The 13,719-nt window shown below is 37.1% G+C and overlaps 1 protein-coding gene across 6 annotated transcripts in view; it reads left to right on the top strand.

Annotated features, from left to right (window-relative positions):
• The window catches only part of PTPRN2 (protein tyrosine phosphatase receptor type N2), a 620,450-nt gene that overhangs the window by 202,396 nt on the left and 404,335 nt on the right, over nucleotides 1–13,719 (top strand). For all 6 annotated transcript variants that reach the window (XM_052695759.1, XM_052695758.1, XM_052695760.1 and 3 more), the window contains exons 4-5: nucleotides 3,653–3,770; nucleotides 8,713–8,875. In XM_052695759.1, the coding sequence (XP_052551719.1) occupies nucleotides 3,653–3,770; nucleotides 8,713–8,875 (281 nt within the window). The remainder of the gene's footprint in view (nucleotides 1–3,652; nucleotides 3,771–8,712; nucleotides 8,876–13,719) is intronic.

The raw sequence follows: 13,719 nt of genomic DNA, 5'->3' as shown, positions 1-13,719 counted from the left end.
GAAAAATTGAACAGCCAAGAAAAGAAAATATATATTTGGATGCTGATTACTTTAAAATAATGTGGTGTGGCAAAACCAATGAAGCAAGTTAGTTAAAAATGAAATTGATGTGAAATCATCTTTGATTCTACTTTTGGAGAACCTAATATTTTCTTTGCCAATGTGCATTTGTGAAAGCAGTAGTAGTAGTGGTGGGCAACCCTGCCCATAGCAGAGTGTTGGAGTTTGATGCTCTTTAAGGTCTCTTCCAACCCCTGTTCTATGATTCTGTGACTCTTTGATTTTTAATTTAAAACCCAAAGCAATAATTAAAATTTGGACTGTCACTAAGATGAAGCATTACTTCTTGTGGGGAAGGTTTGTATTTCTAGGTTTGTTTTTTTCGTTTTTTTTGTTTGTTTGTTTTCCATGAGGACTCACAACCCAGTGCTGTTCAGTGCAATTCTTTTGTCTGTATCACTTTGGGTTTTGTCAGCCTCCTTCTGTTTGTGCATTGGCTTTGCTTGTTGATGGGAACCCAGGGCTGGGAAGTGAAGTGCAAGCTCTGGGCAGGCCTGCAGCAGCACAGGGCTCACGAGGCTGGGTGTCCCTGTGCCACTCCCCGCTACTGACATGGAAGTAATGTGTGTACAAGAGCACCCTGTGATCCTGCTCAGCCAGCGGAGACAAATCGCTGTAATTGGGTGCAGAGTGGGACGCTGGCGCTAGGTGTGACATGGCAGACAAAGGGAACAGGAAATCACCATCCGGCGTCATATGCTCCTTCTCAACTTTAATTCTGCTTGCAGCTGTCAGTGTGGTGTTAGAGTTCTTCAATGTGCTATTCTGTTGAGCTCAGTGTGTGGGAGAGATGCTTTTTTGAAACTGAAACAATGGTGGGAAATGATTGGTGTAAGGTTGGCTTTGAACACATGGCAGTTCTGGAGGCAGTTACATAAGCAATAGCAATGCTAACTAATTGCAGAGGGAAGATTTCCTGGAACTAGATAAAATATGCATTTTCATCCATGCATTCTATCTCTTATCTGAGTTAGAAATGCTGGGAGATACATCTGAGAAAACGTATTCCCTTAATTCTAATTTCTTAAGCTGTAATAAATGTTCTGTTTTCTTTCATTTATTGGTACTCCTTTAACATCACAGCTGTGTGTTTTTTTGTCCATATTAAGTACTGTATCTTAAAATTGTGCAGCAGGAGAAAAAAAATACATCCAGTCAAATAAAATACACATGGCCATTGAGTCCTGGGATCGCAATGATTTGCTTTGCTTTTTTTCCAGAACGATTTTCTGCAGGCATAAAGACATACCTAACTAATGACACCTCTGTCTGCTCCCAAATACATTGCTCAGGACTGAGAGAGATTAATTTCCTGTCTTTATGCAGATGCTGCAGAGATGAGCTCTTTCATGCTTTAATTTGAACAAAACTCTTGAGAGAGATTCTGTGTGTTTTTCTTCAAAGTTTACAGTAATTACTGAATAATTGTTAGCATTTAATAGGGCCAGTGTTGGAGTGGAGTTGGAAAGGGAAATTGCAGTGATTTTGGAAACACGGTTCATAAATTAGTAGTTTGATAGATATGCTAATTATTCATATAAATGCGTATTTCACCCAAACTTCTTTGTTGCACTTCTAAACTTGAATGTTATCGCAGTTCTTTCTTCCACATGAATTTATAGCACCACTAAAAACGTGTAATGCTAGACAATAGAGATGTAAACTCGAACAAACACACAGATATAAACCTCCCTGCAAAAATAATTTCAGTACCACTACACTAAAATAACTGTGTGTGCTACATGACCCATTTTTGTGTATTCACATAAAAACTTGTTCTGAGCGGCCTTAGACTGATTTGAGTCCATCTACTTCTATGGCACATCTGAAAAAGTGAGATTTGCATTTGAAAAGGGTGAATCAGATCTAAAAATATCTCGGAGATTCTTCCTTCTCCCAGTGGTCTGGAATCATCTACTGTACCCATTAACATCCACTGTGATTTCAGGTGAAGTTTTTTCTCAATAAACTTGGATAATGTTTTTATTGAAGAAGAGGGATCAAAGAGGATTTTTTGTCTGTGAAAGCCCATGCATATTTACAGGGTTCCACATTATTTATTATTATTTTCATTAGTGGAAAAAAAAAAAAAAAAAAAAAAAAGAAAAAGAAGTTAATGCTGCAGTACACCTGTATTTTTTCCAAAACTGGGAGTTTTCGCCACTAAAATTTGCCTAAATCCCAGACAGCAGCACAGTCTGAATACTCCTTAGGCCTGTCTTACACCCAGCTTCTTTATCTAGCTCCTACTGAAGCTGAATATTTGATAAATGTTACAGTTATTTATACTTTTGCATGCTCAGAACCATCTGCTTTGGCAGAATGAATATACCCCCTATTTAAACTTCTTTGTAAAATCCAGGCCTATGTAAACAGACCATGAACTCAATCTTCATGCCCTGTAAGAATGTAAAGAATTCAACTCTTTTTGAAGAACTTGCTGGATAAAGCACTCATCCAAGAAGTGAGATGGCTGAGTTCTGGGTTCTGCTGAGGCTGATGGTCCTGAGTGTGCCTATACCAACACATCTGTTGTTGACTGCATGGAGCATGTTGACTGTTGAATGGAGCAGAAATTTAGAGTGTGTGCGTGAAGTAGAACCAAACCAGAGATGCTTCTTCAGAGGCTGGTTCTAACAGGCAGATGTGTCTCTTCCCATCTGCAGCGAGGGCGGATTTTTGCTTAGGTGGTTTCTTTTAGGAAGATATTAGCAAGATCACCATATCTGGAGCTCTGATCGATATTCGTTTGGGGGTTTTGTGGTGGTTTATAATGCATGGTGTAAAAGAAATTCACTGCAATTATGCGATTTTAGTTATTAGATAATTGCAGATAATTACACAGGCAAGTTCTGTGAACTAAAGTCCTACTGTAACATCTAAAATCTACAAATTGGATAACAATTATGTTTATAATCATATCATTATTCTAAGTATAATTGCCATGAGATTGGCAGTGCATGTAATTAATGAGTAATTACTGGAATTTGCCTTTGCAATTCTACTTCTCCCTTGTTGTAAAGTTCTTTGTCACAACATTTAATATAAAGATAAAATAAATTGACCTCCACATGTTTTATGTTAAAACTCAAAACATTTTTTTCCACTGCAGTACGAGCTCTTTAGTAGTCTAAAAGTGTAGTTTAATGGAGAGAGCTGAGAAGGGTCAGTGTGGTGAGAATGGGGGAGAAGTGAACAAATCACCTCTAGGAAACAACTAGTTGATGGATACTAGTGTTCAGAATTAAGATGCTTTGTCTATTAATGGCCAGCTACTGAAATATCTCTTTTCAATAGCTATCCCCAAAGAACTCTTTTTTTATGTATATAAAAATTGTAAGAAGTTAGAGTTGTGTAAAAATAAAGTCTTTCAAATCTCATTGTGTTGTCTTCTGTCTTTCTGTCATGCTAGGAAAAGCTTGATTAACAAAATTTCTTACAGGAGAAAGGAGTCTCTAGTTTACTTTTGGATTTGTGTTCAACAAAGCTGTTGTTTTGTTTTTTTTTCTTATATAGGACATACTCTTGACAAACTTTCAAGTTCCTAAACAGTGACTTCCTTTTTTTTGTTTCTTTGTCTGTGTTTTTTCAGGTTTTACCTGGCAAGATGACTATACGCAGCATGTCATTGGTCATGAGCTCTCAAACATCCACAAAATCCACAACAGACACCCTGACATCTTTGCATCTGAAGCATCTGATACAGGAAGGTAAGTCTTCTGTGGTATTTTTGCATAGTAGGCTTTGAGGAGTCTTGGCAAATGGTGGGAATTTGAAGCTGAGTTAAATGCATTGCTAAAACTGCTCTGTGTGTGACAAATAGAAAATGACTGTACAACAGCACTTGGAACTGGTAGGAATAGTGAACAGAATGGATTAAAACTCTCAGCCATTTTCTTCTTATTATCATCAGGCTAAGAAAATATGAAGTTGTTAGTTTAGGTGTCCAAAATCCAAAGATCAGGTCTGCTAGACCTGCATGCACTGTCTAGTCTCAGTTCAGCCAGCTGCACTTAAGACTGGCTTTCAAAAGCAGATTTGTCCAGCAGTTCTTTCACAGAAGCATTTCAGTTTTGTTTTGTCTCTGTTTGTTTTGATTTAATTCATAATCTGACCCAGTGCTTTGCACATATTCCACTGTATTCAATATAAAAGAAACAGAAACATGTCTTATAATCACAATATGATACACTTCAGGAGTGCAGTAAGATAGAAGCTTAACTTGTAAAAACAGACAGCAATCTATCATTTGTCATAAAGCTGATAACTTCACATGGTAGTATCCAAACTCTGTTCTCATTGCTTAGGTGCTCTAAATGCCATTACTGTGTGTGTTACTCTGTGTGCTATCAGAAATTATTTTGAAGATCTTGTAGAGTATTTTTTTAATATATAATCATAGAATCATAGAATCACAAGGTTGGAAACGACCTATAAGATCATCCAGTCCAACCGTCTCTTCATCACCATTGCCACCACTAGCACTAAACCATATCACGCAGCACGTCGTCCAGACGCCTCTTGAACACTGCCAGGGAATAATGAGTATATATAGAACTTTTATTAATGCAATTAAGATAAAATAGGCCAGATTTCTGCAAAATCAAAACAGCATTCTGCAGTGTTCCCAATTCATACTTGCACAAAAAATAAATATATAAGAAGATACGTGAGAAACAGTGTAGGTTTAGATTAGGAACAGATGATCACTTTTAGGAGTTCCTGTTGGAATCGGATTAGAGCCATTTTGTATTTTTAACTAGAGATATACACGAAAAAAAAAATTGTGTACTGACATTTTAGGCACTTCAGGTACATCAGACTTTCAAACGTGTTCCACTTAGAGCAGTTCTCGTTGTGGATAGATTTTCTGAAGTTACCAAGCTGTGCCTCTGAGAGCATTATCTTATGTGCCAACAGTTTAAAACGTTAATTGATTTTTCTGGTTGTCCATTTGCAATGTATTCTGTAGGTCAGAGAACAGTAGGAACTTTTCCCCTGTCTTCTTGTAGTTTCTGATAAAATGTTGTAAACCCATTGAGCACATATACTTGCTAAAGGATTATCAGATAATAATTAAATAATTCAAAAAGCAACTTAGTGTAGGTATCTCATTATCAAAGAAACATTATGACACGAAGACCTTTTATTAAGAGTAAAGTGTGTAATAAGACAATATGAAGTCATATTAATGAGTCATTAATCCTCACAGTGTTAGTGAGAGCAAGAAGATAGACCCAGACACTTGAAAGGTAAATTGACTTAGGCTAACTTACTGCATATGAAATCTAATAGAAGATATGGATTTCATCTTAAAAAATCCCTGAAATGGGGAGCTTGATTTCAAGATGAAAGTTTGTTCTTTGGTGGCTAACTGGAGTGTACATGGCATTTCCTGGGTCCTTATTAAATTTCAAAAACAACAAAAAAAAGTTCTTAAAAGAGGATCCAAGACAAAGGGAAAGAAATCCATTCTGCACACTGGGAATAAATGTCAGTTGTGTTCATTGGTGCAATTAGGCAAAACCAGAAACGTTTCCAACAATCTTCAAAACTGTGAAGTGGGGTATAGCATTATTTCTATAATAAAACCATCAAGTCAGTAATAAGATTCTCACAGCATTTTAAAAGGTGAATCTCTTTATTCTAAATTGTGGTATCTATTAATAGAGAACATTCTAGAAAAACTTAATACTGAGGTGCAGAGATTCATGTATTTCCATGAAGAAGCTCCCAAAGTGCTATTTCTTGTAGGAACTGTGTAATTATTTCTGTGAATAAATGTATTTAGGTTATTGTCTTTATACATTATGGTTCTTCAAATGCAGTCTTTTCAGAACAAGTTAAAACTGAAAATACTCCCAAATAAGTGCACAAGAAATCAACTGGCAGTCATTCCTCTTACTCACTTGGTGCTTTCAGATGTTGCGCTTTCATCCATTTTCCAAAATCATTTTGTTGAATTTAAAGGAAATATTTTAATTTGATTTCAATAATAGCTTATTTAATGTGATTGACTTTCTGTGTTAACAAGATGAACAACAGTGACATACTGCTGAACTACAAAGATTTTAACAAATCTTTCAGATGTACTTGGAGGGTTTTATTAAAGTTGTCTTCAACTGAAATGTAATCCTTTGTTAGCCTTTTATATTTTAATTGTTATTTTTCAGTTTGTAATATAAAATATTACGTCTAATACGGAATTTAAACATAATTTGAGATCATTTACTATCTCCATAAGAAATATTAGGAAAAGTACATCTCAGATTTTGCATTTAGCACCGGTGAGAGCAATTACATAGTGTAAATAATAGTTTGAAAAGCTAACCTAAAAATTGTCTTTTATCTGAGCATTCAGTACCCATTAGCTCTGGTGGAAATCCTCAGGGCAGAATTTGGTCTAGTATCACCATTTTCCCTTCCTTTTCAAAGCTAACGAAGAAAGGAGATGTTGGAATTAAATGATGAATGAAAGATGAGTGCTTTAAACTGGGATACCTTCTGTGATGAGAACCTGTTTGGATTAGTTCATCTCTATTGAAGCAGAAAGCATATTGCCCAACTCTTTCTAAAAGTGTAGAACAGTTTTAGCCTGGCTTAAAGTTTAAAAGTAGTTGGATAATTTTACCTGTTCATCCACCTTCTGCCATACTGCAGAATTTAGAGGTCTGGAATACAAGAAAAATACAAACAGAATGAGCAGAAAGCAAAACTTTCAAGCTCTCTATAATGTTCCAGGCAGCCTACCTTTGTTTTCTTAGCAACGGGGGTAGCTGGTGGAATTGGAGTTGCACAGTCTTGAAGGTACACGAGATGACTTTGGAGGCCCTCAGCATGGGAACACAGGAAGGGAAATACAGGCTGTCCTTTCTTGCAGTGAATTCAGGTATATTCTGGGGAGAGGAGAGGATAGTGACAGTATAATTGAGCATGGGGGTTCACAGGCATTGGGTAAGTCTCAGAGTTGTGTAAATCGTCCTAGGTGTGAGGAGACCTCCAGGCTGAGAAAATAGAAAGATGTAGGAAGGCTTCCACAGCCCTGGTCCCGTTGCTGAGGACTTGCTGTGCAAGTCACACCCGCCAGGGGGCAGGTCAGACCCAGGCCTCCCGCTCCGTGATGCATCTCTGAAGCACACAGATTCCTTGTTGAAGCAGAAAAATGAAATTTTTCTCACTTAGGATCTGCCTCTTGGTGGATGGAAGTGGAGGTTTTTTTTCTGCTTCTTCAAAGTGAGCAACCCTGTGAGAACTATTGGTTGCAGTGCTACCGCAGCAAATTAGGTCATTAATTTATTTATCGGTATGAAATTAGTCAAGACATGCGTTAGATACAGCTACGGGCATTGAAGGGAATGTTGCTTCTACTATGCATAAAGTAATATAATTATACCCAAGATTTGGAAAATGAGATAACAGTAGTTTTTCAAGCTGTGTCCCTAAATATGCACCGTGACGTGAGCTTACAGTGGCCTGGAAGTGTTGAGAGCGAAATAATGCCTTGTCTTCCTGAGCTGGAAAGCTGCTCCACCTGGAATTGTTCACTGAAGATGTGTGTGAGCACATAGGTAGGAAATGCTGACACTTCCCTCAAAACAAACATTGGCACAGACTGCCCAGAGAGGTGGTGGATGCCCCGTCCCTGGAGACATTAAAGATCAGGCTCTACAGGGCTCTGAGCACATGATGGAGCCATAGATGTCCTGGTTCATCACAGAGGAGTTGGACCAGACAACTTTTGAAGATCCCTTCCAATTCAAAATATTCTGTGAACAGTATGCCGCTCACAGGCAAGGAAGCAGGCTGAGAATCCTCCCTCTGCTGTTTTGCACATGGAGGGAAATAGTTGCTGGTGTTGACATTTAAATTATCATAATCATTGACGTGTTGTTGAGATAGATGAGGAGAGGTGGTAATAATTCAGATTCACTGCACGCAGCACTCTACAGACAGGCCTGCGTAAGAGCTTCTACGCTGCTGTTGTTTAATCACCTTTTTAGCTCTTCTTCACAAACATCAGTGAGTTCTGTCTAAAAGAATCAGGAAAAAGCTATTCTGTGATTCCCAAGTGCATGAGAAGATCACGAGAGATGCTGTTTTCCATCTCAGTATTTCCTTGTTTAACAAGGTCAAGCAGAAACAAGGTTTCTGCTAAAGCTGACTCGCTTAGTCCAGGAGGAGTAGAAGTATTCTGTAAATTACGTGTGGATGAAACTGTGCTGTTTCTTGTTATCATGTAGCAAATTTTTGGAATCTCAGAACCATTCCATGTCTTTTTTGGGATGCATTTTAGTCATGCATAGTTTTGTTTTTGTTTTTTGTTTTTTTTTTTTACAAATTTCTTCTGAATGTGACTGCCTCCATGTCGGCATTTATTTGATTTACTCTTGGATCATTAACTTTGATTCATGCAATAAATTGTTAGTAGTAGTGTCTGTTTTTTGAGCTTTTTTTTTTTTTTTTTTTTTTTAAGCATTGAATTTTCTGTGTATTTGTGGTATAAAGGCACTTTAAAAGTGTCTTTTGTTCTTGTTGTTAAGAACTCCTGAATAGAACTAATTTCAGGGTTTTGTTGTATAAACTGTGACTTTTTTGTCAGGCATGCTGTATGTTATGCAGGCTGATGATATTTTATTTGCTTTTGCTGTGCAGGATTTTGGAACAGAATGAAGATCATGAAAGAAAATCTCATCTGGAAAATGATGTGAATTTGGCTGAGTCTCTTCAGCAGTATCTTAAATATCTAGGTCTTCTCTCTCGATCAGCAGCTACAAATTTCTATCCAAGGAAGAGGAATGACAAAGCTTCTGTCAAGGTTGAATTTTAATGTAGTTCCTACATTCTGTGATTTCTTCTCCTGTGGATATTCTTTATTTTTCTGTTTTCTTTTCCTGACACCAAACATTTTTTCTTAGTGTCTCTTCCAATTGATGATCATAACTGCAAGACTTCCTCAGATGAACAGTCAGCTTCATTATATAAAACATAGAGCTCTTCTAATGTGGAACATTTTAACTTACGTAGTGTCTGACTGAATATTAGAAAGAGAGGAAAATGGGGTGAAGTTTGTAACATCTTCACTGGCTGATCTGAAGCCCTCGTTAAAGCACCTGAAACCTTCCTCTAAAAAGAGCTGGCCAAACTGCCCTGTTAATTCTTTGTGGTTTTTATGGTGCTTAGAGTATAATTAATAACAATAGTTAGTAGGTTTTGACAATAAATCTGATCAGTTGTGTCTCAAAAATCCCTACCTCTTATTGATCATAAAGGAAGCCTATCACAACTAATTCAGATGCAGATGTCTGCATAATAAATACAACTAGGAAGAGAAATCACACCTGTTAAATCTTGGGTATCGTCTATATTAAAAAAACAAACCAAAACAGGAATGCTTATTTGAGAACTGAAATAGTGTTTATGTTTCCCAGAAAAAAATCTATTGGGTTCTAAGACTGAGCTTGATAAAATCCTAAAAATAATTGGATGAAGGGATGCATGTGACAGGCCCTCATAGCTCTTGATGCTTTGCTAAAAAAATGCACATGTACAAACAATGTTGTTTTAAAGAAATAGGCTGCTGTTCTAGGGACCCTTTCAGAAAAAAAAGTTATGGGTTATTTGCATGAATACGGTCTAAATGCAACAGCTTTAGCAAAAAAAATTACCTAGTACATAGAAAAAATCAGATGATGAAAATATGTCTAAGCCAAACTGCTAGTTTTTTCCAAGAATTAACTCAGAAATATAAATATACTGCAGTGTATCTGCATCAGCAACACTCAACAGCAGTATAAGTCGTATCAGCTATTTACTTGTGGGATATCTGAGACTGTCGTCTGTTCAGAAGCTGCAGATTTTCAGTTTCACTGCTTGGCATGTACAACCAGGTTACAGTCTGTGGCAGATGCCAGTGGGTGCTTGCATGGAGTAACAGAAACTTGCAGGCAGTGCTAAGGTAGCTTTTGGGGATGGGTGAGTGACCACCTTTGGGATGCTTTGCCCCAGCTTATTACTCGTGGGTGCTGACTGCAGTGAGGATGCCCTGCTTTGAATCACTGGCTTGAGAGTAGAAAAACCTTGTCCAAGAAGTATTTCAGTGGGTCTGGTGCTGTCATGCAAGTTCATAAATAATCCATATGGCTGAGACCTTCTGTGTGGAAGCCTGCTGTGATAACACCACCCACCAACCTTATCAAGTGTTGCCATGGAGATGGGTACTCTGAAGCCTGGGGGAGTGGGACAAAGACGAGAAAATCTGGAAATGAGACATGTATAGAAGCAAACTGTATGCTTTATTTACTAAGAAGAATCTTAAAATGCAGACATAGAGCCAGACATGTTACCTATAATTTTAAATTAAAAAGAAAAAAGAGAGAAGAAAAATATCTTAAAAAATAGTAATAAATCATGAATTTTACATTCTCTTGGATAAGCTGCCCTTTGCTCTGCAAATCAGATGTGACTGTTATTCTTTATAAAGAAACAAGAGGGATGCAGTGTTTGTACCTTGATTCATTGGGTCATTATTGGAATAACTTTAAACAAAATAAAAGACACAATGTTTGGTCCTCCATGAAGCAGAAAAAAATGTAAAAATCAATGACTAGAGATGAGTAGGAAGGAAAGTAACTGCAGAAGCTGCATGTCATATGGCCATACCACCTATAGTTGTAAGTAACTACATTAACCACTTCTGTTGCATGTTCAACAAAATGTCGATGCTTTATTTTGTAATTCATATATCAACCTGCGTTATGTAATTGTAGCAAGCTCTTATCTTTTTAGCATTCTTGCATTATTTCGATTAAAATTAAGGTTTAATACAGAGGCACTTTATCTTGCTTAGAATTACAGCTTTAGGGCCCTTGCCTTTCTTACAAAGTCATTTTCTTTCAAGTATATATTTATCTCCCTTACTTCATCCTTGCTGTCAGAGAGCAGGAAATGTAATGCCACTCTTGTTGCTTTGATACTCCACCTTCTATGAAGTACAGCTGAATCCTGCAGAAATGCAGTGCTTCTAGGCAGAGTCCCAGAGTGGGTTCTGATTTGTTCCAAAAATGTCATCAGAGAACTCTAACCAAAAATAAAAGAGAGGAAGAAAAAGGGAGATGGTTTAAAATAGTTATAATCAAAAAGTTTTACTTAGTGTCTTAACTTAGATATGTTTAATAAGTCTGCTTTGTAAACTTTTGGTCTTTATTTTTTTCTACCATCTTCCATACATGTGTTGTCAGAATAAAGCTATAGGGCTTTACAATTACCAGTCAGAGAGCATCCATACAGTTATGCACAAAGTTGTAAGATGAGGTACAGCAAAACTTAAAACAAAAGATGGCTTCATATTTCTCATGTTCAGAATACTTGATATGACAGTAACAGAAATAATATCAAGCTTAAATCATGCAACTTTACCTTTTATAGCAAGAGCTTCTCTGAGTAGATTTTGAAGCACGGAGATAATTTTTCCCAGTATTGGGACATTACCTTCTGCCTTCTGCAGGCTGTAATCTAGCCAGCTGATAATTACTCTGCACGTGGATAAGTAAACGTAAATGAGAAGGTTTTGTGAGTTTGTTTCCTGAGGATTATGGTTGTAAAGAGGGTTTCTCTTTAGTTCAGCTGGATAGAGTTGTTCAGAAAATGAGCACTTGGTGGCATTTGTTACTTAAGCATTAGCTAGTTGTTGGGGTTTTTTTCTTTTTTCTTTTTTTTCCCCCCACGCAGGGTTAATGGAGATTTTACCATTCACAAAATCTGCATTATCAGTCTCTGTGATTCTTTTCTATTAAACCTGCACTCGGTATGAAAAACAACATACAGCCAAGCACACAAACAGTATGAGAGATCTTGATTTATCTCATCTACTGAAGCAAGAAATGCAATGGCTTCAAATGATGTGAATTCTTCTGTGCATCTCCCCTCTGGTTAATTAAAACAAACAAACCCAGACCTGAAGAAAAACACTTTCTGCTCACAATGAGAAGCATAGTTTTGCCAGGTTATAAGGGACAGCACACAGCTGGCATCACTAAAGCCATCCAGCTGTAGAAGGAGATCTCACTCGCACTGATGCTGCCGGTAGCCCTGCTGCTGGGCTCTGTGACCACTAAAGCAAAGCAAAAAGAGAGGCAGCAAAATTGATAAGGATGGAAACAAGCACTACTTTTCAGCAGCCAAGGGTGTAGGTTGTGGTTGGTCTTATATGTTTTTAAAAACTTAAATGCATGCAGTTAAGTAATTAGATGTGTTTTCAATTATACTGCTTTCATCTGACTCAGATTAAGTTTTTAGTCATTGCAGAAAGTGAAAAGATTTGAAATGTGATCCAAGCATACTTAAAAGTCTCAAATCCAGAAAAATAATGAAAATAACTCAGTTGGGTTAGCTTATTTTTTCTTCCAACTACTATTTTAACATATTCTCATGCTTTGTGATAACTTGACTTCTGAATTTTTAAAGCCTCAGGCTGGCAAAAGTGCTCTGCTCTGGTACTGTAGGACTGCAGTAGGTTTGTCGATGCAAGACTGTGCACCTTGTTTTTTGCTCTTTTTCCTCTGGGCTCCAGAAAACCTTCTGAACAGCTATAGGACTAAGAAAGTTGTCTGCTGTACTTGTATTAAAGTTGCATTTCTTGTTGTAGGGGTCTCTGTTTTATGGGTTAGTGTTTGAGGGATAGAAGAAGAAAGTTATTGCTCTTATTCCTTCAGTCTGACTTGACTTTTAAAATCCTTAGAGGTGGGGACTTCGTGCAACTAGGCTCTTCCTTAGGATGCTGTTCTTCTTAGGCCCTAGTACGTCGTGTAGAGAGAAAATTGATTCACTCAGAGTCTTCAGAGAATTTCACTTTGAAAAGAAAAGAAAAAAATCTTTCTTTACATTAAAGAAGTAACTAATAAAGGTCTCTAAAGAATCACAAAGAGCAAAAGAAATGGAGTGTGGTTAGTGGCAGCAGGCAATGGCTGGTTGTAGACCTGCAGTACAGCAGTGCTGGAAAGAGAAAAGATGCAAATAAATACCCAAGGCAGAGTCAGTTTGCTGCAATTTCAAAGCTTGCAAAGGTTAGGCAGGACATTGGGTAAAGCTTGTATTTCAACCTATGGTACAAGGAGTATTCCACTTTCCCCTTTCAGGGGATTGTTGAGTTGAAAATCAGTTATTTGACACTTTGTAATTGATCTCCTGAAAGAACTAAGATGTGTGATAATTATTAAAGGGATTATTATTTGTTTTAGAAAATCAGATCACACAAATGCTGAAATATATACTCTGAATTTATCTACAAACAGTGATTATGCTGATTAACTAGTAAGAAATTATGCAGTCATTTCTCATTTTAATCTGGAGCTGTAATTCAAAAGAGTAAGGCCCTTATTTATCTAATATTGATTAAAATATAGTACTGAGTGAAGACTGTAAAAAATTGATTCGATGGCTAACTGCTGAAAAGCAAAAGGCCTTTCTGCAGTGCATACATTTAAATTCTGCTTGTATAAATGTTAAAGTTAATATTTCCTATATGTGGGATTCTGTACAAGGAAGAAAAATGTAATAAACCCTGTGCATAAACAATTCAGTAAAAATATCAGGAATAATTGATAGAGGTGTACCACCCTGAAGCTACAGAATTTCCTGCCTACTGGCATATCTGTGCAACAG

Source organism: Tympanuchus pallidicinctus, unplaced genomic scaffold, assembly GCF_026119805.1.
Source record: "Tympanuchus pallidicinctus isolate F22 unplaced genomic scaffold, pur_lepc_1.0 scaffold3, whole genome shotgun sequence".
Taxonomy (NCBI): domain Eukaryota; kingdom Metazoa; phylum Chordata; class Aves; order Galliformes; family Phasianidae; genus Tympanuchus; species Tympanuchus pallidicinctus.
Note: the sequence above shows the minus strand (reverse complement) of the source record. Positions and strands in the feature narration are given on the sequence as shown.